The sequence below is a fragment of the Corvus hawaiiensis genome, chromosome 2 (assembly GCF_020740725.1).
Source record: "Corvus hawaiiensis isolate bCorHaw1 chromosome 2, bCorHaw1.pri.cur, whole genome shotgun sequence".
In the NCBI taxonomy this organism is placed as follows: domain Eukaryota; kingdom Metazoa; phylum Chordata; class Aves; order Passeriformes; family Corvidae; genus Corvus; species Corvus hawaiiensis.
The window spans coordinates 2,955,697-2,982,349 of record NC_063214.1 but is presented as its reverse complement, the minus strand read 5'-3'; the positions used below and the strand labels follow the sequence as shown (position 1 = coordinate 2,982,349).

General features: G+C 38.7%; 1 protein-coding gene across 3 annotated transcripts in view; it reads right to left on the bottom strand.

Annotated features, from left to right (window-relative positions):
• The window catches only part of EPHA3 (EPH receptor A3), a 186,040-nt gene that overhangs the window by 123,162 nt on the left and 36,225 nt on the right, over positions 1–26,653 (bottom strand). For all 3 annotated transcript variants that reach the window (XM_048293609.1, XM_048293607.1, XM_048293608.1), the window contains exon 3: positions 3,217–3,877. In XM_048293609.1, coding sequence (XP_048149566.1) covers positions 3,217–3,877 — 661 coding nt within the window. The remainder of the gene's footprint in view (positions 1–3,216; positions 3,878–26,653) is intronic.

Sequence of the window (26,653 nt, the reverse complement as noted above, 5' to 3'; positions counted from 1 at the left end):
TAAACACAGCAAGGAATTATGTTTTTCACACAACGCAAGACATGGCATCCATTGCCATAAAACCTTAAAGAGACTTAAGGCCATTAGTCACTGTCAGAGAAACAATATTAAGACAGACAAACCTTTGACCTGATCTACTCTGCCTGTTTGATGGGGAACAAATTGAAAAGATGATTTTTTTCCTTGTTGACTGAGAAGCAGGATGGAGATTATTAGAAAGCATTAAGCTTAGTGTGTAGTTCCAGACAGCTGGCTTTTTTTCCCCCTAATTAAAACACACTAATTCTAAGAGAGAAGATGCCAGAAAGATGTAGCTTGGTCAAAGTGGCAGGAAAATATAATTTATAAAAGACTTTGTGAGGAAGAAGTCCTGTTCAACCATGAAATACTAGAATAAGATTAAATAGGATCCCTGTGGTACTCACACCCTCCAAACACTGAGCAGGAGCACAAGCCTTTGCTAGAGGAGGAATTAAATCTTAAGCTGTTAACCAAAGTGTATCACAAATACCAGAATTCCTCAAAGTGAGGTCTACAAATCATTTTTGGGACATCATTTCTCCACAAACACACAAAAAAGAGGACAAGGATGGTCACAGTGAAGTTCTTTCACTGACTGACAGGTAGGGATGTTGCTGCTCTACATGTAAAATCAGTCAACAGGATCCAGAACAGGACAATATTCCATCCAGCAAGAACCCATCAGCTGAGCTGGCTTTTCACAGCTTACATAAAAATGTGTTATAAAAAGATACACCAATAACAAAAAATGGTCTGAGTTTATATTGACTTTTCCTAGTTACGCAGAGAAAAGAAAGCAGTCAAGGAAATTGATGAAATTTGTGTTATTTGGGAGGCCAAGTTTTCCACGTACAAAGAAAAGCTGTTCTGAATGAAGTTTATATAGGCTGACCTTATACCATTAAGGTCCTCCATTTTAATCCTCAGCGATGATCTCCGGTTCATGCAAGAGGACACTGTTTGTGAAAACATCATTATGGAAACAAACAAAATCAGAAACAGTCTGAAAGCAGGATCAAGTAGTGACGGACACTAAGCTCTTAAATGTTTTCATCTACTAGGAAGACAATTACCTCTGTTACTAATTGCTCCTTAGACTTCAACTAAAACTTATTTTTCCTTAGTTATGCCTTCATTCCAGCCCATGCTTATAACACCATTTTGGTGTTACATTGCTACAATCCCCATTCTACTGCCCTTTTGGTGACAAAACAAAAAACAAAAACCCAAACAAACACAAAAATCCCTAAACACCCTAAAAGATGGAGCAAGAAAAGGAGAGAAAAAAAAGAAAAGGAAAGATGCAGGAGCAGCCTTGAGGCTGAGGTGAAAACTGAACTGGTTTTCTGAGTTTTCCAACTCCTGCTGCATCACCAATGCTGACAAACAGGAGGTTTTGAGTTCCTGCTTCCAGAGAGCCACTTCAATCACACTGAAAGAATCTGATCAATATGACTTCCAAGAAAAGTCAGTAGAACATTCTATGTTAAATCTGAATAAACCAGAAGGACCTGTCACTATTGTTAACAGCTTCATCATATATAACCCCCTTGATCAACAGTGAGCAAGGAAGCAAAAAAAAAAAAAGGAAAAAAGAAAAGGTATGGGAGAAAAAAAAACCAACAAAAACCAGAAAAATATTTTCATTCTATGGTCTGATTTTCTCTGTAGAACTCAGTAGGAGCTACCTTGCCTGCCCCAAGCATCTGAGAACTCATTTTAAATAAAAGTTTAGTTTAATTTATTTAGCTTTCCTTTTGCTCAGTTGTAGTGACGCTTTCTGGAGTGCTTGTCTCTTTGTGCTCACGTGTAACTGAAACTCTAAACCAACAGCCTTCAACCATTTACAGGACCAGAGGCTCTGTGGCAAGCAAGAACATAGGCAGTGGATAAAAGAGTATTGCTCCTGTTTTAGCATTTCTAAGTGCAGCTGTAGGAGGCCCTGGATAAAGCATTTCTGAACAATAAAATATCCTCCCCTGAATTCAGCTCTTAACAGAAGAGTTTAATTGGGTTTTTTTCTTAATATCAGTACCTAACCTCAAAAAAGCATCCTCAGACCTGGCTACTCAATTTTTTCAAGGGTAAAAAATTATTTTAAATCTACTTAAAAGAAAATCAAAGCAAGAACACCTTCCCCACACATCTCCCTGGCATTTTCTGAGAAAAATTCATGCTATTTAGGATTATACTTTTCACAACAACCTGGCTACGGTTTGATGGGCTCTAAGTATCTCCCCAGGACTTGTTTGACACAAGTATTATTGCAGGACTGATAAAAAGGAGTAGGCACTGTCCCAACAAGGTTCAGAATACTTTAAATTTCTGTTCTATGCATACACACCGCCTGCAGTAAACATCTCAGCTATTCTTCTTCCATCCACGGGATTTCCAGATACTACTGTCTAACTTTTACTTACATATTTAATGGAAGACCCTTTGCCCATAGCCAGCACCCTTCAAGGCACTCTGTGATAAGACTGAATCAGCACAAAACTTCAAATGTAACTTTATAAAAAGCATAAAAATGTTAGCTGCTATCACCTTGGTTGATATGAAAATTAGTAAATACAATATGCAGTTCTCTAAGATTTAAAAGACCATTTCTGTAAAAAACCCAAATCCCTGTACTGTTGTTCTTGGGAGCATTCACATAACCACAGTTTGCAGAAATCAAAACTTTGGAGGAAATTGAGTTAAATACATGAGTATTTATGAATAAAGTTCAACTATGAATTTTTCAAATGCACCTGCATTTAGTAATTATGCTACAGGAACATTACTACTTTTTTTTTTCCAGCCAATCCCAATTAACCAACACAGCTCAGTGGCAAAAGTCATACATCAAGCCACAAAGTTTAAAAGAAAAAGAGACACCCAAAAAAAAAATCATTTTTTTGACACAAGCATTTAAGAAAACTATTGTAGACTGGAAGAAAGTCCAAAAGTGGTAAGAGAGCCTAGATTTGCTACAGAACATGTTACTAAAAATCAATTGTTGACTCTTACCAAGTATTTTTAGCAAATTACGTTATTTACACAGCTTTAACAAACCCCATTTCCATGGTGATTTTAACACCTAATTGATTTCTCTCCAGAACCTGGAGCAAATGAGCACAACCCAACACAGAGGGCAGGGAAACACGGGGAAGCCCCTGCTCAGAGCAGAGCTACGCACACGGAGGGCATCGTTACCTTGGCACGCAAAGCCTCTCTCTTCATAGCCAGCGTTGCACAAGCACTTCCCTATGGGCACGAGCCACTCTCCCTCCGTGCTGCAGTACATCTTGGGGGGCTCCTCCTCCTTGGAATGGTTGACACAGGAGCCCCGCACCTCCACCAGCGACTGGGAGTCCATGGGCACCGTGTCCGGGAACATGGCGAGGTTCTTGACGGTGAAAGGGCACTTCTTGAAGTACACCCGCACCGACACTAAGGCAACGCACGCGCCCACGTCCTGGAAAGCCAAGTAAAAGCCTTTCCTGCTGATGGGCCCCACCTCACGGATTTCTGTGTTCAGCTTGAGAATTCGGTCGCCGAGGTCCATCTGCGTGAAGCTCTCGTCGGCCGCGATGGTGTCGATCTTTGTAAACTGGTGCTCCTTGAACTTGACCGAGTGGTCGTCATCAGACTCCATGTAATACAGGTTGAAGGTCTCCTTGCAAGTGCCCAGGACCAGGGGGATGCTGTTGCAGTCCCTCAGGGTGAACTTGAGCTCCACATAGATCTTCTGAGCCGAGTTGCGCGGGATCCAGTTTGTCCGCAGCCAATTGTTCTGGCTGTGATCCATGACATTACACACTTGGTAAGTTCTGATTGGAGTGTAATGCTCGTCAACACCACTAATCTCCTCCCACTGGATTAAAAAATAAAAAAGAAGAAAAGGAAATGTTTTAAGATTCATGATTATACCAATAAAAATCACATTTCGAGCAAAAGCTGTGAAAAAGCAAGAATAACTTTGCTTGGACATCACTATAAAATAAACAATGAAGTCTGGTTGAACTTGTGCTTACTTCTTTCTTATTAAAACACATAAACATCTTAAATGAACACAGAATTCACCATTAATAAGTCAGTTTTGACCAAGTTACTTCAAGGTGTTTTGTATTATTAAAACCCTCTGATTTCCTAAACAATAAGCAGTGCTGTCCCTTCCACCACAATTCCATGTCTTTACAAGAACTACACTCACCTCAAACAGAAGAGATCCTCAAGAACAACACACATTCACACTATTAGAACCAGTTTTATTTCGAAGATTAAACAAAAGCCAACGGCTCCAGCTGAAATTCCATACAGTCACAATAAAATGTTACAGTTTTAGATTTATTCAAAGCATAACAATTGATTCTCCTTGGGATATATATACTCTGGACAAACAATAACTCTGGAAACTGCGTTGAGCTGGACTAAGAATTGCTACCAATTTACCATATCTTGATTAATTGGTTCTTCTGTGGACTACGTAGGCCACGACACTAGAATGGTTTTTGAAGAACCCAGGGCCATGATTTGTTTTTACAGCAGCCATCAGCTGACAAATTCTCTTGACCCAAAACACGAAGGAAGGGGCTTCCTACTTGTAAATTACTCATGTACCAATCCTACCTGATTTTCTAAAGTCACACTGTCTAGAAAGGAATATTTACCAATCACAGGAAAAAGTAAAAAAAAACCCACAACAAAAACTGGAGAATTAAGTATGCTGTCATAAATCAATGCCACCCCTAGGGGAGGGAGACAAAGAAGAACTTCTACCAGAAAAACATTTTCCCTCAAAAATCAAGTCACATCAATTTCCTATTTAAGATCTCAATTTACTAATTACTTGCTTTACATAAGCACCTTTTGCTGCAGGACTTTAGTGTAGTGCAGACAGTAGGAGAGGAAAGAACTATTCCCACTATAAAGACAAAAATCGTGGCGCAGAAGTGTTTACAGTTTCTTGGGTTTACAATGCATGTATATAACCCACATATACAAAGCAAGGAAAAAAAACCCATGGCCATATCAAGAGTAGCATCTGAGAGTTCTCAGTCTCCACCCGCTGATTTAAGGAAGTTTTGATCTGACTAAGAGCTGGTCTGCACAATGAAATTGTCCACACACCACTGAAGATGTGATTTTAAATCACATTATTAAACCAGCAGATAAAAGTAGTGTAAATACTCTTTCTTTAATTGAAACCAAGTTTACTGGAGTTCACTTTACAGACCTGACTATACACAAGTTTTATCTCTTCCTGACTAGCTCAACAGAGTTTAAAACACTATCTTGGATGTGTCTACAGCAGCTGATATGCTGCAGCATGCCACAGCAGGATCCATTGCCAAAAAGAGCCAGCAGTGCAGGGACTTTCTGAGTCAAAATTACCGCACTGGAGCCCGTGGCCACTTGAGAGCTTGGCACCAACCATACAAGGATGAGCTGCTGCCTGCAGAAGAGGCAGCTGGACCCTGGCTCCCAGCCTCTGTCAACTTCCCAAAAATGAGTGAAGGACTCTCCTCTGGCAGATGTCCTTGCACAAGCACAGGCCCTGAGCCAATGATCTAACCCTGCTGCAAAGAGCCCCTCAGATGCCATAACTGCCTCCAGAGAAACTGGATGCACTGGTTCTCTGGAGCTCTTACCTGGACAAATAACCACTCAGTAACAACACCTGGATGAAACTAGATAAGATTATATAATGAAACTAAATTTTACAGACATTTTAAGCGGCTCACACTGATTCAGAAGTCATCTAGTGATTATCTTCTCCTTATCATTTCTAATCAGTTCTATTTTAAATGTCCAGTGGGAGATAGAGACAAAACCAGGAACTTGTAGAGCTTAAAATATCTCCACAGCAAGATGTTAGTTTTCTGAACAAGCCTGATAGTAATTTTTTTTGACTAAGTTTCTTATCCAACACGCTTACACAGACGTTCGAATGTAGATGTAGGACTTGCATGACAGAGGTAGCATCACCACTATGTTCTTCACCTAGAAGCTTCAATTAATAATTTCATGCAATTATCACTTCAATAATTTTCAGTGAAGATCAAATTGCCTGGAAGTCTGTGTTAGTCCACCTTCATGAACAATAAAGTTTTAAATCTATCATTTAATGCTGAGGCATTGCTGAAGGGCAATGCCACTCTCACACTGGGTGCTAACTTGACTAAAATATTTTAACACATAAAATTGTGGAGATTGCAGCTATTGCATTAGAAAAACATGAAATAAATCACCAAAACTACAGGAAGAGCACCCAAATCACAACATGTACCAGATTCAAATACATTTGGAAATTCAATAGCTATTATGATCAAAGTAAAAGGGAAGCAGTACATTTGCATTGCTCATACATTGCAACTCTTCCCAGTAAGCCTCTGTGTTGTCATCTCCAAGTGATCTTCATGGTAAACAGATCACCAAGGATATTGAGACAATTTTCATTCCATGACCCATGAGCTTCTTCTGTTAATGTTTCTCAAACACCTATATTTACGCCTGTTTTAATTTTTATTTCTGTACTTGTAACTCATGTTCAACTTGTCCTGTAAAGCTAAAACAGTTACAAAATTTCTTTAAAAAAATAAATAGAGAGAAATTCTTATTCCAGGGATGAAATTATGCAGGGAAAATAGTAAAACAGATGGAAAGGGGAGAGAAAATACAAAAAAAGACTCATGGGTCAAGACAAGGAGAGGGAGAGGTCACTCACACGTTACTGCCATGGACAAAACAGTCCCAACTGGGGGAAACTGGCTTAATTTATTATCAATCAAATGAGATCAAGTTAATGACAAATAAAAACTAAATCTTTGGTAACTCTGGTCCATGGAGCATTACACTGCAGAGATGTCCCAGCTGGAATTTCTTTCAAAACTGTACAAAACTAATGGATGTTCATCAGTCCTGGCTACTGTTAGAGAGGAAATTAATAGCCAAGTCCTGGAATTCTGGAATGACAGGAAAAATGACAGGACTATCCTCCTACAAGACCAACAGGAATGATAAATGCAAAATTTTTTAGGAAGATGTTTTTATAAAAGTGTTTATAAAAAAGGGACTCTATGTCAGAATGATGTGGGGCACAATTTCTGAATTCATATTATTACACAGTATTTATATCATGCTCCCCTGATGCCTTCAGGCACCTTCAATATTTCTGAAATATGTCCAGAAGTGCCATAGCACCACTCCCTTCTCAGCATGTAACTTGGCTTTTGGAAAATGTTCTGCCTTTTGCTTTTCACTTCTTAAAATCTTTGTTGGATACCGTTAACGACAGGAAACAAGAGATTCCTTTCAGTGGTGTAGAAAAATCTCCAGATCCCCAGTGAGAGGGTCTAACTCCTGTCTCTGAGTGACAGAGTTGGGCCAAAAAGGATTTTCTTCTCCAAGATCTGGCAGTGTGCTGGACTTACGGCTTTGGTTTATTTCTTCCAATTTCTTTACAAAAGGAAATGTACAGCAGTGAATGCAGGACGTTTCTATAATGTCATGAGCAGCCTCAATAAAAAGCTCCCTCTCAATGTGGGAATCTAGGACACGAGTGATCTCAATTCTTTCATCCTGCCTGTGAAATCACTTTTTGTGTCTTTTTATCCATCATAATAAAAAAAAAACAAACCTGAATTACAGTAAGAAACGGAAGGATGTTTGTGACTTACAATACAACATATACGCAACTGTGTGATTGCAAAAAAACCCATTTTTTTCTGTCAGCATCACGTTGCTATAAAACTCTTAAACTACAAAGTATAAAACTCCAACTTGAGATGAGCAATAAAATAATTCAAGTCTAAATAAAAACCAGAACCTTCCCACATACTATTTTAAAGTTCAACAAAATAGTAGCAGGATGCAAGAGCTCTGAAAGGTTGCTATTAACAAAAACCCTGTAATGACCATATTATAGGAGAATGCATTCCAGAGCGGCTCATCAGTATGGAAACTTTCCTCGTAACATCACCAAAGATGTTGATTCAAGGCCCATAAATACCAACGGCTGAGATCAGAGGACAGAAAATTATCTGATTTGGGAGTTTAAGAAACTTTAAAAGTACCACGGAATTTTTTTTTGTCTACATTTGACATTCAAAAATCAATGAAATTTCCTCATGTCACTGGCTCTGGCCACAGATTTTATTTTTAGTTTTTTCTAAGTTGCAAATGAAAGAATAAGTCGCATTGCAAGTTTTCTGATTAAGTTATACACATAATGAAATGGATCATTTCCATCACATAAACCCTCCCAAGACACAGACTTTGGTACACTCATAGCTTCAACCTAAAACTTGGGTTTCTTCACAGCTAAGCAAAACTGTTTCAGAATTACAAGCAAGACAAAATATTAGTATATTGTCTGTTGAGTGCTCAGGTGAGATGAGAAACTCTTATTATGAGTATCCAGATACTAAACCTCCCCAAGAAAAACTGAGGTCTATCATTTTACCACACAACTAGCTCCAAATTTATCCCAAATTATCCAAACCAGTCAGATCTGTGTTCCATGCAGTTATGCTTCTGAGTTTTTAAAGAAGTGGGAAGGAAAATAAAATAAATATTATAATAAATAACTGCCTTACAGCAGCTAAGCACAAATAAACAATATTGAGAAAGCAAGAGCACATACCTTATCATGGGAATACTAAACTATAAATTAAACCAAACTGCAGAAAGACAAGGAAAGCCATCTTTTTCCCCCCATCTCTAATTGGCAGACAGATGAGTACTTCATCATCAAATTTTTAAGGACAGCTGATTCTCACCCTTCAGCAAGCAAAAGCCTCAACCACAGTGAGGTAAAAAGGTCACCACAACGAGGATAACATCTGAGTTCCTAACAGACATCTGAATCCAGCATTCAAACACCCATTCAGAGCTTGGACAAGCAAATCATTTACAGCTTTGGTTTTTTTTTCTTTTCGTAGGCTATATATCTCCTGGAGAAGCAGGTTTCAGTCTTATTTATCTCACAGGTGAAGCAGATTTTCTGGGAAGTTCTCAACACAACAGTCCCCATGGCTGAAATCTGTACTGAACAATAATTTGTATAAAAGCACCTTTCTCCACAAGCATTGAATAAACTAGGTAAGATTCAGCCTCTAAGTGTAGTTGTTTCAGAGACAGAAATTTACCCAAAATGGAACTCACCCACGGCTGTGGATGTGGCAACCTGGTGAAAAAAATGTGCCTTCGAGTAATTATAATCAGAAGTTATTTCACACAATGTTAGACATGACACTTCACTCATAACAATAATCTTCTGTAAATATTTAATAATAACACAAATAAAAAGTATCAGGTCATCCAACACCATCCTCTGGTCCACCTAAAGCACAACCTAGCACCTAAAACTGAATGTACCCACACAGGCAGTGATGGCAAACTTCTACAAAGAAATAATCAGGACACAGTCAATTAAAAATGGGAAGAACCCACTTCTCCAAACTATTTGCTGGCTACCCAAATAGGGATCCCTTGCCCACATTTATGCCCCCGTTTTCTAATACATAGAACAAATTAATGGTAGGGCAACATTTGTGTTACTATTTTAGTTATTTCTTGTACTGTAAGAAAGAGTCAATGATGCCTTCATAAAAAAACCCCAAAGCATTAGCAAATGCTTTCAGAACCACCAGCAAACAGGAATTTTTAAGCATGAAATTCTTACTTAAATGGGAAAACAGCACCACAACAGAGAAAGTGAAAAACATCTGTGGCACCAGAACACTTAAAAATTCACATTTAAAAAGCCCCTGCAGTTTGTTGCTTTGTATTTGCCAGCAAAACACATAAACAAAAAAAGTATTTACATCAAAATGCACAAAACAGGTGCATTATATAGCATTTCCTTGCTAGCCAGTCTTTCAAAACAATGTATTTTTACACAATGGCTTTTCCTAGAGGAATTCCAAACCACCCCACATTCTCCTATTGTCATTAACACAACACTCAGTGTACAGTGAAATTCAGTAGTGTTGTGCTGAATGTAACTGTAAAAAGCACCAGCTGGCTGTATTAGAAATGGCATCCTTCCAGGTCTCAAATGTCTTATTTATATACAATGGAATCCTTCCAGCTGTTTAATATTTAGAGCTAATAAATATAATTGGCAGTACTACTGCACAAGGGCAAGGAACACAAATACATATAAAACTACTTCCCAACAGAAAATCTCATTTGTTCTTAGATGATTAAACCAAAGAGGGGTATGGAGTTCTGAGCAAATTTTACATAGCAGCCTTTTTTTTTCTTTAATCTGAACAATATTTGCTTGTTTTCTAAGTGCAAAACTGAGGAGACAAAAACCAACCCAGGCATCCTTTACTCCAGCTGCTCCTGGAGCAATGTTTCCTTCAACCAGTGCCCTGCACAGGCCATGAATAAAGATACATTGGCAAGGTAGAAAAACAAGAAACAGCAATGCTGGATCCAGAAAACAGTCACACCACACCAGCCAATCCAGAAGTGAGGCTTATTCCAAATTCTGTGCAGGAAAATTTTACCCCTCATGAGCAGATTAACCCCGCACTGAGTGGGAAGTGAGCACAGTGCAGCTGAGAATGCAGATATAAGAGTTGCCCTGTGGACATGCTGTAAGATTTGTGTCCCTATTTCCAGCTTTCCAGCAGATTTGATGATGGCAAAGCCACCACAGCATTACCAAAGTGACACTGCAGCAGGTTCCTGCTGAATGGAGCAGTCTCCCTCCAGCTCCAGAGGATCCCCAAGGCCAGGGAGCTGGGCTTTTTCACAGCCATCTTCACAGACTGAGAAAAGCTCCAAGAGCTCTGGCCTCCAATACAAAAAAACCCTTTAAGATCACAACGCTGGATGCAATCCTGCACAAAAAGGCAAGAACTGCGACTCTGCCCCTTCTGAAAGACCTTGATTCCACCGAAATCTTCAACTCCCTGGCACGACCCAGATGTAGAACTAATCTAGAAATGGAAACCTTTAATTTGGGTGAGTGAAACACAGTTAATGCTTCATAACTTCATGTGAGGGAACAATTTAATTTGAAAACTCAAACAACTTCCATGACAGCTGGAGCCCACAATCAATTCCATAAAAGGTTGCTCAGTGTAATTACTGTAATTTAAAGGTATTTGGGTTGTTTTGGTTTTAACTTTGTTCACATGGCAATGTTCCTTTTTGATATCCTTTAGCTGGGCAGTTACGCACTCACATATCTCCATGCTTCCATCTTTAGCATCATTTCTTAATAACAAGGGGCTTCCTTGTCATTCATCAGTTCATGTTTTCATTGAAAACTGCATTCTTCAGTACAGGTACTTAAATTACACTATGATATTCTTCTAAGTAAAACACATTTTTCCTCCTGAGGTTGCCTCTATTCCTGTAGAAGGCAACACACCTCAAAGAAAACAGCATCTGAAATCCTGTCTCAGCCATCATACCTCCCCTTTAATGAGGGCAAGCCAAAAATAGTTATGATATATACCTGAAAAGCACAATATTCATAATATTGTTTCCTCCAATCCCTTGCTTGGGAAGTGCTGCAAAAAAAGGGCAATAAATAAAAATAGCACACGTACTATTTTTTAAATATAGCTATCATATAGGGTCTTGAAAATTAAGCCCATGCTAAAATCAGACAAGAGTCATTATGCTTAAAAGGCTAAGTTAAAAATACCTCCAAAAAGGTGATTATTCTTTTGTCAACTGCTGAGTCAAAAGAGAAATGGTAATTATTGTATTTTTACTGTAACTGTATGGAAATTAATTTCCTCACCATACAATTAGGAAAAGTTAGTTCTGTGCACATATTTCCAGTTATTTTAATTGAAAAATATGTGTAATACAGGAAATCATATTTCACTGACATTTCATATTTTCTAAAGATAAATTTGTTTCAGTTGAACAAGAAGAAAGTAATTAGACTGGGAATTCTGGAGATAGTCCAGATATCTTCTCAACCTCTGGCTGAGATGCTCTTGATTTCTCAAGGCTCTAAAACATTATTAAACAATTACTTTTCCTGTGTCAACCTAGGGATGCAAGAAGAACTCATGGCTAATTTAATATGAGAGAAACAAACAGAAGTAACTCAACCAGGATTCTAACCAAAGACTCTTGAGGAGAAATGGCATTAACTGATTTTCATAGTTCTATACTGTAGCAGTAAACTGGAGAAACACCATTTTCTAAACACTCTCTGTTATTTTACAAATTGTACACACTGGGAACTGCAAAAAAGTATGCCACAAAAATACATCACTTTACCTGTAGAAACAAACAAACAAAAAATGAACCAAAGGCGACCAACCATAAAAAACCCCCAAAAAGTTAATCATACTTTTATAGCTGTCAGGTTAAATCAATTCCAGTCCTGGGTAAACAGCAGCTCATTAGATAAAACAGCTCACAAATGCACAAACAAACACTTGAAAATAATAAATCTGGTCACAGATCACTGCAAGCCCAAAGAGGAGCCAAATGTCTCTGGGAATAGGATACATCCAATATAAAAGGTATTGTCATATTTGAGAGAAGCATCACAAACAACCTCAAATTCAAATCTCATTAAATAGGTATATTTGTGTACTTGCTCTGTGGGAGGTTGAGAGACATTAGCAGGAACAGAAACTCCTGACCTATAATCCTACCCACCAAATTCCTCCATAAGGCCTTGCATGTAAATATGAGGCTTAAATTTCATTTTTGAGCTTACTGTGGAGCACAAAGTGCTTCCGGAAATCCACTACATTAATTATTATCAGTGGTATCAATACCTTACTGCAGAGATTAAACATGGTTCAGAGAATTACCCTAAAGACTGCTCATTAATGCCAAAAATACTTCTATAGCTTACATTTATTTACTCATGCTTCATTTCTTTGTCATAATGTTGGATATAAACACACTCAGGAGTTCTGCAGTGTAATTTTTGTATTCAAACATTCAGAATTGTCTCACTTTTAGGTCCTGTGGTTAAAAAAGAAAGTTAAGCTTGCGCTGCTCTCAGTAAGACACTGATTACATGCACGTGAAAAGCTCAAAATGTAAACAACTGCACAGCAGAGAGGTTTGTTATTTTTTAACACATAACACACTAAATAGAAGCCTGCTGGGAATGTGCATCAATAAATGTGTGTTTGACTCAGTTCTCTGCATTTGGGACTGCAGAGAGAGAAAAAAAAAAAATCAGACAAGGATTTCAGTGTTTTATTTATTTTGCTGAATTGTGGCTCCAGAGGTGAAACTTTACACAGAACCAGAATACAATAAGCCCCCTGTATTTGCCATCCAGGTAGCCTTGCAGGAGTAACCACAGGGTCTTCCACGATGTCCTGACAATGACCTCAACAGGAATGGGTGAATCACAACCTAAAGGAGGAGACACAAACCAACCTTCACGCTATCTCATTCGCCTGGTCTTTTCCTGCCCCAAGGTTAGGGACTGCATCCAATTATTTATGTTTCTGATAAAGACTCAATTTCAAGACTCTGAGATAAGGCCGTCACAGACTTTCTGGGTGAGTTAAGTCTTTGAAGTCCCATAAACCAGAGGTAAAAATGACATTTTAATATACTTGGTTAGAAAAGCTACCACGTGTATGCAACACTCTTTCAGATCTTCAGCTTCAGTCACTTGCTTCCCAGGGTGCAACTGAATACGTGAGAGTGAAATTCAAAGCCCACAAAGAACCTGAGCTGTCAGGAATCCTTTCCATTACTAGAATCAGAATTCTCCCCTAGAAGATGGATGGGACCTAGAGAGAAACCCAGGACATGAAAACACTTGGAATGTGCTTCAAGCCACAGGAAACAGGAAAAATCTAGTATCACTGCTGATTTATAACCCATGAAATACAGCCAGTAACAGAGATTTACTGATAGGCAATAAAGTTCAGAAGTGCATTTCAGGGTTGTTTCATATTCACATGTCCCAGAGCCAGCATCCCAACTGGGAATGTTTTGGGAAATGAGAACTCCAGCTTGAACTGAACCCACATGCCACTTAGAGCAGCAGAAAAGGAGATGGAGAACATAAGAGGCTGATAAACATAACAAGAAAAGTTCCATTTTTGAAATGATAATGAACAAAATATTGCTGATGAACCTTAGTGGTGCTACATCCCAAAGCAAAGGAGTTAGGAAAACAAATAAACTGTTAAATAAACATTATCTTTGACAGCACCAAAACTCCTATTTCATATACCAACATTTCATGTGTAAAGCCTAACACTTTTGTCATGAAAATAGCAACTTCTGCCCCAAACATACCAAAAATGCAAATTCGTTTAGCTATTTCAATTGTCAGGAAAAAAAAATTTAACTAAAAAATCCCCACAATATACCTTTGAACTCTCAGGAGTATTTCATGCAGGTGATATTAAATACACACTTTATGCCCAGGAGTTTCATAATTTACATATTAAACATTCTGGAATATTCCAGACTGCTAATTTTAGGTACAATGTTATTTCCTACTAAATGAGAAATTCTGTCTACTGTAATTACACTGCACCTATTTCACACCATAGACAAGGACACTTCCAACAGGAAAAGCATTTTGTTTCCATTACTGATAAGACAGCAATTATTTTACTTAAACTGAATACAAAAAGTCAGTGAAAAACCTGAAAAATCATGCTTCACACGCCTGGATGTAACTTGAGCACATTTAACATTTCATTCACTATTTACAGAGATTTTGGAAAGAAAATAATAAAATACTATTTATATGCCTACTTATACCACAGTTTGAGAAGAAATTGCTTAGACTTAGAACTTCTGCTAAATATAATTATGTGGGCAGAGAGACCAAGAAGTTAAAAATATAAGAACTCATTTTTTAAAATAATAAGGCATAATTTTTTATTGGAATAGTCCTACTCTACATACCACATATACTTATTTTGCATTGTAATTTCTCTCTTTAATTAAAGCATTTTTGAACTGTATGAAAAACTATAAATTCTATTGCCCTGCCTCAAAAGGCAAGGAGATTTTTCCAAGTAGAAAGAAAATAAATGCAGCTTTTAGGGAAATATAAAGAAAAAAAAAAGTTTGAAGTATCAGAAACATCGGAGGGAGAGGAAAAGTGGGGACAAAATGATGTGAAGCTTACTAGATGAGAAAGAATGGAAAAAGCAGGCACTGTAAACATAAAAGTGGGAGTCTGTACCAGAACTATTCCCAGATACTTGGAAATTTGGGGAAGAACCAGAACGATGAAGGTCAGGATCAGCAAGCAGATATAACAGAGGCCAGAGAGAGAGAGTGAAGCAAATTCATGCAGCTTTCCAAAAGCTAGGAAGGCAACTCCTAATTAGATCAGAAGGCTGTGAAGGTGACAGAATACAGAGGCAATATAATCATGTTTTTGGAGTCAAGCTGCACTGTGACTACAGCAAACTGGGTACCTCCACATGCAGAGCATGACAATTTAAGTAAGAGCAACAATTTACAACACTCGGGATATTTTGGACACAAGCTTGTATTATTCAAGATGGTCTAACACAGTGTTCTAAGGCATAAATTAAACTCCTCTCACTGCCTTTGAGAAATAAACACTGTCTGACTAAGGCAAATCAAAACAGCACGAACAAAATACCTGGCCAAAATACTCTGATGTCTTTTTCTTGTGAAGAGTACAGAAATGTGCATCTGACCTCTAGGCACCACATGGAAAGCTGACTGAACTTGCATAGTGAGTGAAGTCATGGCCCTACACAGCTTAACTGCTGATTCTGCTCTGCCCTACTCCTACCTCCTCTTCTGCTCCCTGCATCAGCTTTAAAGTGCCCATACTTAGAGCTGATGAGAGGAAAAACCCATCTGCATGTCAACCTGGCAAAAACACACCAAAAATAGAGCAAAAGAAAAAAAACCCAAACAAACAGCCTTAAATAAAGACACAGAAGTGGCTGCTATGATCAACAGTCATGAAGTTAATGACTGGGTTGGGACAGGAAGAGAGGGATGATGGGGAGTAGGGGAATCCTGAGGAACCACAGTCTGGTCAGCTTCCATCCCTGTGAACTTAATCGAAGAAGTAATCCTGGGAATCATTGCTAAGCATACAAAGGACAAGGAAACCATGAGGAAGAGTCAGCACAGTTTCACCACATTCTCCCACAACACAGTTACAGGGAATCTGATGAAACACAGACAAGTTGAGAAGACAGGGAGGTGAACTGAAACTGAACAGCCAAGTTCAGGAGGTTGTGAACAGTGGCACAAGGTCTGTCTGGAGGCACCCCGAGAGTCCAATCCTATTCAACAGCTTCATCAATGCTCCGGATGATGGGGCTGATGCACCCTCAGCAAGTTTGGGAGACAAAACTGGGAGGAGTGGCCAATACACCAGAGGATCGTGCTGCTACTCAGGACCACCTCGACAGGATGGAGAAATGGGCTGAGAGAAACTGCAAGGGCTTCGGCAAGGGAAGCGCAAAGTCCTGAAGCGTGGGAGGAACAACTCACTTCGAACTTTTACTTGGCAAAACTGCGTTCCTGTGCCACATAATCAGCTCACCACGACCCAAACAATAGCTGATCACATTGGTAAAGAGCCAGCTAGAGCCACGTAATTGCTTTCTAGACTGTCTCCCCTCCCACAGTGGTATCACTCCATACACTGCAGCAAGGAGTTGGCAGCAGAACCAGCACTGCTGCTTTCCTTCATAATTTACAGCCACCTCATTGTGGTTCTCAGGAGAGCACCCCATGTCTGGCACAAACCATTTGACTGTGCAAGTGAAATTGTCCATCTCAGCAGCAGCAGCAAGCACAGCACAAAGCTCAGCGAAACAGTCCCAGCCTGCAGGTGATTTAAGGTAAAATCGGTAACTTGGTAGCTGCACGTTGCAGCATCTGAGCATGCACACCGGTCACAAAGTAGCTTCTTTAAATTATGATGAGGGAACTCCCATTTCAGCCAAGCATAAGAAAGCAGAGTGTGCCCTGAATACCTGTGCAAGGCCTTTTATTCCTACATAAAAGCACTTTCCCAGATACCTTCTGTGATTCCTCAGACCCAGTCAACACTTGCTATTCCTGAAGCCTGTACCCCAAGGGCCCTGTCTCCTCCATCAGCAGGGAAGGTACCCCTCACTCCAGAGCAGGAACAGGATTTCTCTTAACTATTTCCAGGCTATACCTAGCAGCCAATTATTTAAATAATGTTAATTCAATCATGACAGCAATTCTGGGGTGACTGCACACGTGATCCAAGGAGGGATCAAACAAACCTATGTCACAGAAACAACCTAAAATCCATGCAAGTATTTCTGGTATGTGGTCATAAAACACAGCACTAACTTAAAATCGAAGATTTAGCTAGCATTAAAATTATTTAGGATGCACTAAATGACAAAGAAAATGAGATTTACACAATAAAGGCAGATTAGCTGTGGAAAAAGGAAGAAGTCTAAGAAATATCTACCCTACAAAGTAGGTCACCTAAAGAAAAAAAAGAAGTTTAACATTCCTGAAAGTGAGGTAATGGCACTTCTTTTTGTAGCAGACAAGTTCAGGGGAAAAGTGTTTTTACTGTTACCTTTATTACTTGACAAGTGGTAGTACTGAGAAAGACCAATTCCATTGTGAAAGGCATAATAGGAATAGGTTAGAATGACTCATCTCTGCCCATAAAAAGTTTTGTTTGAATGCTGGACGCTATTTTATAGCACAGATTTGAGAGACAGGGCCCCATGCTTCTCCACAGTGAATCATCAGGGCAGAAAGAATACAACATTTTTCAAAACAGAAGTTCATGTTTTATCAAACTAAACAGTATATGTAATGCCCTGGCTTAAAATAACTACAAATCAGAAAGTTCAAGTGGACTTTTCAGTAAAACTCAAATATAAATGTCTGAGCATACAGATGGACTGAGCCATCCTTTAATGACATTATTTTCTGGAAATAGAGACCATAGCTAAGAAAAGGGCCATCAAAACTTCAAAGAAATTTCAGTCTTTGTCTGAAGTAGGGGAGAAAAGTTGAAACAAAGTGTCATAAGAACATTTAGTGAAAAGCATTCTTGGCTTTCATTGGCTAAGAAACAAAAAACCAAGAAAGTCTGTTAGAAAAAAAAAATATTTGGTGAGGTTTTTTGGTCTTACACCTGGAAAGGAAAATATAAAATATAGCACAATGTTAAACATCTATACAAAAAACCCTGAGATCCAGGAAGCTATATCAGTTTAAGTTAGCCTATGCAATTTTTTGGTTTTACTTAGCCAAAAAGTTTCAAACAATCCAAAATCTTACTCTTTTCCTGCAGGAGTACAACACATTATTCAGCAGTCATGTTGAAAAAATTTAAAAATGTATTGATCCTCCTGAAAGTTGGTAACTTCTGAGCACAACACATTGCAACATAATGCAGGAAACAGGGAAAGAAATATTCCCTATGCTAATTTTGTGTCAGCCACTCTCACTGTTCCATTCATTTTCCAGTGAGGAAGAACTGGTTTCCTTAAGACAAACTTCTTGTGATATTCTGTTGGGTTTATCTTTGCTTTTTTTCTGCTTGGTCACCCTTTTTGTTTTAAGGAGAGGAGTGTGGGACAAGCACAATCCAGCAGCTCCCAGGTGATAGGAACCATTTGCCTGCTCACTGGGACAGCAAAGCCCCTTTGAGTCCACTCTGCACAAACAGAGCCCTAACAGCCCTGCAATTATCAGTAATTTCAATCAAGTGACCAAAGGAAAGGTTAACTTGGAGAAAAAGAAAGCATGGCAACTAATTAACGTGTCAAAGTAGCACTCTCTGCTCTGTTCATGAAGCTTTAGGAAGGACACACGTGTGATTTTTGCTGTCCAGGCTTGAGGAGCAGCACTGAGTTAATTTAAATAATTCCATTTTATTTACCTGAGTGCCAACAGCACCTGAATACCTGTGCCAGAGCCCTCTCCTGCCCAGCATCCCACCTTTGCCATGGTAACTCAAAATAGCTGAGGATGGGTAACCCCACAACGAGCTCCTGGCATGGCAATGAAGAGTGGGCATACAGGATGAACGACCAGGTTTATCTGCTTAAGGTCATATAAAAAACATTTAAAAAAACCCACCAAAATAAACAGAAAAAAAAGCCAAGAAACACAAAACAAAACCCAACCAAACAAAAAAAACCCAAAAAACAAACAATCCCCAAACAAAACAAACAAAAAACCCCAGACAACAAAAAACCCCAAACAAAACAAAATCTATTACCTAACACCCCCCCACACACTCCACCCTCTGTGCAAATGTTGAAATGCATAAGAAGATAACCTCTGAGGCAGCTATTATCATACTCAGTCCTTAGACTGACTGTGAGAGCTTCAGACACTAAAAATAAATAAGTTTATCCACTTCAAAGAACATGTTCTTCTCCTCAAAAAAGCTTCTTATTTACACTCTGCTTCCATCTGGGAAGAACCAGTACATTGGTCAATCCTCTTGCCTCAGAGAAATTATAATTTTCAGTTGGCTTTTTATGGGAAAGGACTACACTGCAAAAAAATAATACAAAAAAAAAGCAGTAATTCCAAATTACATGAAAATCTACCACAAAGTATTTTCCCATCGCAAAACAAAACCCACATGAAATACTGTTCAAAAAACGTGCAAAACACCCCAACAAACATTCTGCCTCTTCTTACTTAGCATAAGAGCACTCACTTCTTTCCCTCAGAAAACATCTTTCACCCTGACTAGTTTATATCACAAAACAAAATTCACATCAAAAATATTGATGTGACTCTTGAAGAGCAATTTTATATGTAAAGTGTAAATTACTCTTGTTCCTATGACCATATAAAAATCCAGTTAGTTTTAGGACCACTGAAGAGTCTTTCCAAGCTAAATTCTTTACTTATTTAAGTCTGGTAAGATTCTCATTTCATTAAATTGTAAATTCTGCATTTTTTCTAAATGGCTGCAGAAGAGAAACAGTTCTCTCTGCTGAGCTCAGGATTCAGTTCTTTTCTCCAGAAAGCAAGTTAGGCCTATAAAGCTCTAAGCTCTCAAATCTTTGCAGCATCGCTATTTCTGTGAGGGGAAAAAAACCCCCAAACCAAACAATGAAACATCACTTATGGTAAATTTCAATTCTCACCAAGACTCACCTCTTTGGGTGGCAAGTGAGCCTGCCATGAACACATGCACAGAGGAACTTGACTATGATCAAAAATCTCTTAAATATTTCTTTTTTATGGGCTGGGACAAAAACCAGCAGAATTGAACTGCTACAAACCCAAAGTTAACAGAGCAAAACAGATTTTAAAAGAAAAAATGGACACTAGATTGATGGCATTGCTTTGAAGGCAAGAAGCCACAGGACACTTGTGGGCAATCTGTGGTTAGGATGTCAAACCAGAGAAAATAAAAATCACCTATTTCTGCCACTTGTGGAACAGGCTTTGTGATTCTGTGCAGCTTGAACAACTTACAAGAGCTCACAACCTGCTTCTGAAATTATTTTACTTCTTCCCGTTTGAAAAAAGGGCATTCCTCCAGTGTTCCAATCATCATCATCGCTTAAAAACTACTGCACTATCAGCTAACACCTTCAGCTCCCAGGAAACACTGCCCTTGCCCCATCTCCCATGGAACATCCAGCAGAAATGGGAAGCAGGGACAAGTCAAGAGGCTGGGTTTGCCCTACAAGTCAAAAGCTCTTGAGATGGTACCAAACAAATGTTAGGCGATTCCAGAGCTGCAAACTCTTCACTAAAAAGCTTGTAGCACCTACAGAATCCTCAGAAAAAGATGGGAATGAAGAAACTAACATCATTTGTCACAAAGCCACTGAAATATCAAACAACTGTATGGTCTTTGAGATGTGCAAATCCAACTCTGCTCCAGAGTACGCACACATGGTGGTACCACCTAATTCAATGATTATACATCATCTTTCCCACAGAACCTTTGAGTTCTAGGAGAGTGGGAAATCCTGATGAATGGCAAGATCTGGTCTGGATTCTGGAGACAGACAGTTTGAAAATTATATTCTAGCTTCTGGCCACAGATGAAGGGTCCCCTTGATTTTGTACAGTGGAATGCAGCATCCTCTTAGATCTATGTTAGGACGCCTGTTCTGCAGAGAGAACGCCTGGGTGAGCTGCAGGAGCTCACCAGCCACGGGAAAAGGCAGAATCCAGAATGAGGAAGGCAACAAGAGAGGCTCTGAGTAGTCTGACTGCGACAGAACCTTTGCTCAGGCATTCATTCATTTGGCATTTTATCTGGTAGCCTCAGGACTCAGGAAGAGCTTTGCTTCTGGCATCTTTGGGATTTAATATAAAAATGAGCCACGCTGGTTAAATATTTTGGCTCAGTGAACAACCTTCAAGATGCACAGGCAGTGACTCCACATTTAATACTTGAATTTACTTTTTTTAAAGTTTCTGGACTAAAGACACTGAACATACAGTTATTCCCCATGTTTTCTTTCCCCAGCCTCCTCCCACATCAACACCAAGCAGCAAATCCAGAGTCCACTGAGATGAAAGAACAAACAAACAAAAACATTCAGTGATTTTAGGTGACTAGGAGACAGCCCTGAGAGATGTTTACAAGAAAAAAAATGTGACCATGAAAAGATATTATCACAGCAGAACTTCTTTTAGGAACAGGGATGTTGCTTGGATAGGCTAAAAACTCCTCTAGATCCATATTCTGCCATGGCATCCACAACACATTAGAGTTCACTGCCCAAAGAGGTGTAAGTTTCTGGTGCAACATTAGGATTGGCATTGGAAAAAATCACTTTAGAAAAACATTAATTACATATAGAAGTAGAAGGTTAAAGACTAGCTACAAGTAGGAAAACTTCCTATATACCTCCTGTTCAAGTTTGCACAGAGTTTAAGGTCCAATCAAATGCATAAAAGGCCTGTCACCAAGAAAGACCTTTAAAACACAGCACATGTAGCAGCAGTCGACAAGCTCCAAAATTGAAATCCTCATTGTAACAATTTTACCTGAAGCACATGCAGAAGTGAAGGAACAAATCAACTCTCAGTTTGTCAGCTCTCACAGTAAATTTATATCTTGCATTTTGGTCTCAAAAGTCTTTCTTTAGAGCCACATTTGTTGCAGAGAACTTCACTCACAATGTTATAATTTCAAGGTAGTGAGTAGAAGCCAAATAATCTCTGGATTGAGAGACTGCTGCTCACAGCTCAGTTATGGAGTCACTGACCAGAGCACTATCGTATGCTCTGTTTTAATCAGTTTATTAGGAACAGGTTGAAAACTAGTAAACATTTGTTCACTAGTCCAACAAGATAAAAATGTGTAGAAGTCCAGAAGATAAGAGCATATTACTTAAAATCAACTTTTTCCCCTCTTCATTAAACACATCTAATTTCAAAAGAGCCTCACGTCCACCTGCACCTAAGCTCATATAAAGTGAATTACATAGATAGAAATGATCACTCAAGCCAGAGAAAGAAGCAAACACCTCTGAAGACTTCAGAAGCATTAACTAAGCTACAATGCAGGAATCTGAACACAATCTTTTTGTTTCTGCTTCAGCTTTGCTCTAATAATGACACACAGCTGTATTTATGCCACTGAATATTGACGTAAAACGTGCCTCCAACCTGTGTAAGATAAGCAATGCATCTTGCTGCTTTAACATTAACTTTAGGCTCTGCTGACCTGAGTTTTCAAAATGTTCCACCTTACTACCCCCTTCATTTTCTCGGCCCTGAATGGCTACACACACAACGTGCAGACCTGTTTCGTGTTCGCAATGCTGGAATTCCTTGCTGCCCTTTGATCATGGCCCAGTGAGTGGTAATTTTCTATGTTGAACATGTCACTTGGAAAAAAAAACCAAGAACAAACTGTTCCCAGTCTCAGAAATCTAAAAACAAAAAATCCACAGTTGCCAAAGTTATCTGCTTCTTATCAAGATCCATGTTTGGCACCAGATGCATTTGATTCATTCATCATTGTCAGTGCACTCGCACACTAATTATTTCAAATTGTTTCCTCAGGCAGAGGTCTAGGACAAATGCAAGCAAGCCAAAAATAGCAGTTATGAATAATTATGCATAATTTACCTCAAGGCCTGGGCCAGGCTATCATTAAAACTTCTTCTTGCCACCTGTGATCCCGACTAATTGTGGACTTTAAATTAGTTCAAGACAGCTTTTTTTTTTTCCCGAATACAATGCCCACATTTAACCTTCCTATTAAAAGTTTTCTGATGCTTTAAAAATTCCCAATAAAATGTCAACAAGGTTTCTTCTTTTTTAACAATGCCTTTGTATTTCACAGCCTGACAACAAGTTTGCTAACAGAGACAAGGTCAGCAACCTCAATTTAAGGCGCTGCCAAACAAGGTTCTAGGAAAAGCACAATTCCTCCTCCCCAACCTCAAAGTAAATCCTGATCCTCCAAAACTAAAGCTGTTTCAGTCGCTAAAACTTTCCCTACTACAGTTCTGACTCCTTCTTAAGGCAAGAAGAGAACTTTCACAACACTGATATTTCATACAGCAACCATAACAAATTGATAAAACACTTGCTCCTCCGAAAGCAGAAGTATCTGTTTAATTTTACAGATAGCAAACTCATTAATTCCAATGGGATCTGAAGTGAAGCTGTAGATGGTTTTGCAGAGCCTTATTCCATTCATTGTAATGAATGTACCTCCTACGTTCTTGTGCTGCTTTAACTATTCAAATTACAGGTTTAAAATAAAAACAGCTGAAAAAAAAAAGGAAAACCCACCCTGACTATTTCCAGCAGAAGAAATATGTATCTCATAAAAAAACCAAGTGTATGTACCAATGATAGTATAATTCCTAAGCACTCTCCAGTTTGGGAGCACAGCATATGCTGCATTTTGAGACAACAGAAAGTGTGTAACAGTAGCCAGAGATATTAATAAAAAATTACAAGTGCTGCTTATTCATGAAAAACCATCTACAAATTCCTCCATTCAGGCACCCAAACATCAGACCTCTCAGGGACAAAAATATTCCACTGTTCAGTAAAAACAGTGCAAGACATGAAGGAACCAGACCAGCTAACTTCTGAACCCTTTGAACCTGAGGATATGTTTATATACTTTCTTTATTCAAGGCAACAAAAAAATATCAGAGCAGAGATTTAAAAAAAAAAAAAGTTAAAATGTAAGGTGTTATTAAAAAGAAAACACACAGAGGAAAAGATGAATTCAAGCTTTCTTCTGGATAGCTTCCTAAAACGTCAGTCGCAAAATAGCTCTGCTATTAAAATCAGATATTCCTAAAACATTAGTGAATTTTACACAGAATGATCAGCTCTGAAGCTGACACACACAGTTCTGCATCAGCACCAGACTTCTGGCAGAACACAAAGCAAGCTAACACATCCTAAGTTGGTGTTTATTAAGTTTCCTAAGCAGGAGAAGAAAAAATGACAGCAATCTCTCATCTCAATTCTGTGTCCAACTTCCCTGCGGTCAGTTCACTGTTATGGACCTTCTACCACTGAAGTCTGTTATTTACCAGTCTGCTTGTGTTGGTCATAAGGAGTAAGGAAGTGCTTTACTACTTGTAGAATAAATAACTCTAGAATAGATATCTCCAGGTCCTTCAAGACTGAATTAATACAAGTTCAGGAATTCAAGTGACCTCCTTGACTTCTATTTTCCACAAGGAGAAAACAAAGGCATAAACTCATCTTTCAGCTCTTTTCTGTCCATCACACACCCCCACAACCCTTCTATGTGAGGTATAGACTGCTAAATGCTCCTCAAAGCACAAGTATTTTTATTATTAACAACTTTGAATTGAAAGCCTTGTTACGAGCAAAGTTTTCAGAACAACTAAAACTAATAGATAAACAACATCCAGATATTGCTTAGAAACTAATGAAATCTTACCATGAAACAAATTAATATAATGGATTATACTACAAACAGTAGTATAACAGTAGATAACATCACGGTCATCTTAAATAAATTTCTCTCAGTAAATTTCATCAAAATAAGCGCACTCATTTTTCCAACTATGATTGCACTGAGGCTGTTGAATTATTTTTTCCCTCAATGCCTCTATTTTTTTTCCAGACAATGCTGCAGTCAAGCAGCTTTGTTTCATGTCTCTTCCATGTTACACCCTCAAATTATTTGTCATAAAACATCTGCTTTGAGCAAAACAGCATCTAGAGATAAAAAAAAAGAAGATAAAATCCTATTCACTACATTTGCAGAAGGAAGCAAAAAACCACAGGACAATGAAGTATCAGGTATTTATGACAAAGTGGAACAAATTCAGAGATGCTGTGAACTGTGGTGTCAATTACACACAGTGAAACACACATAATTCAGGGTGAAAAGAAACAAATAAGCAGACTATCCCCTCACCCCACCCGGCTGTTTTATTTCATAATGGGACAGAAGACTGCCATTTTCTTCCCTAGGAATGCCTGGAAAATTGCATTCCAATTCCGTGTGGCTCTGCTGCTTCTATGAACCACGGCCCAGACCTCAAGGTAGCTGCCGAGTGCCCAAGAGGGGACTGGGGGAGTTCATCCTGCGCAGGAAGCACAGGGGCAGGAGAACACTGGGCAAAGGGACAAAACCCCACTCAAATGCAAAATTTGTCAGTGTTTGACCTCTAACTGTTTAGGGTTTTTTATCTGCAAGCAAATTTTCCATTCTCATTTTTCCCCATCCATGCTGCAGTTCCTGAGTACAGTAAATCTTTCCCTTTTTTTGAGATTTATCATCTCTTTTAATACCCTGTGCTCTCTTATCACACTGCAGTCCTCCCCTATAATATATTGTCCCTAAATTTCTCAAATGACATGAACTTTAACAGCTTTGGAAGTGATTGAAATACAATGTCAACTATTTTGTTCCGACAAAAATATTCTAGGGAGGCTCACACTTGTTCCTGACACAGAAGCAACAGGTGGGTCATGCAAATTTAAGAACAGAAAAAAATTATTTTGGTCTCAAACTCCAGGTCATAAAAGACACAACACCAATGATGATTTTTTTGTGATTTCCTCTGATTTATAATACACATTGACTTGATCATTAAAGGAGGTGCATAAGCAGTTCAAGTCAAATACATGTAATTAAAATGCTAAAACTCAAAAATGTGATGTGACGTTGTTACAGCTGATAAATATATCAGCCATAAATATAAATATATCAGCCATAAACAGCCTACAGATGCTATGCCACAAATAAGAATTAAATACGGTTTTGTTGAGGTGTTACATAATAACATTTTAAAAAGCACAGTAATCCGCCAAGTTAAAATGCAGTTCTTTCTAAAATGATCCAACTCACCCATTGAAATGTTTAATTTTTGCTACATTTTCAGCTCTCTCCTCAGATAATTGCACAGAACTCAAACGATTGTATTTGCTGAACTGTCACTCTCTCTTGGGTCAATTCCAGCTACACTTCCAGCTGCTAAAGTAGTGTGGTGTCTTTCGAAAATTGCAACTTGCTTTTCATGTCCCCGCTTTCCACCTGTCACAGTGTTCCACTCCATGCAAATTCCATGGCACACTCTTACGCAATGCTCACAATTAATGATCCCAATTTGTCACAAAAACTCAAATATGTGGATTTTTTTTGCTGCAAGTTACGCTTTTGACAGACCTTTGGAGAGGTCTAATGACATATCTTACACAAAACTCTGCTGCAACTGTAGGT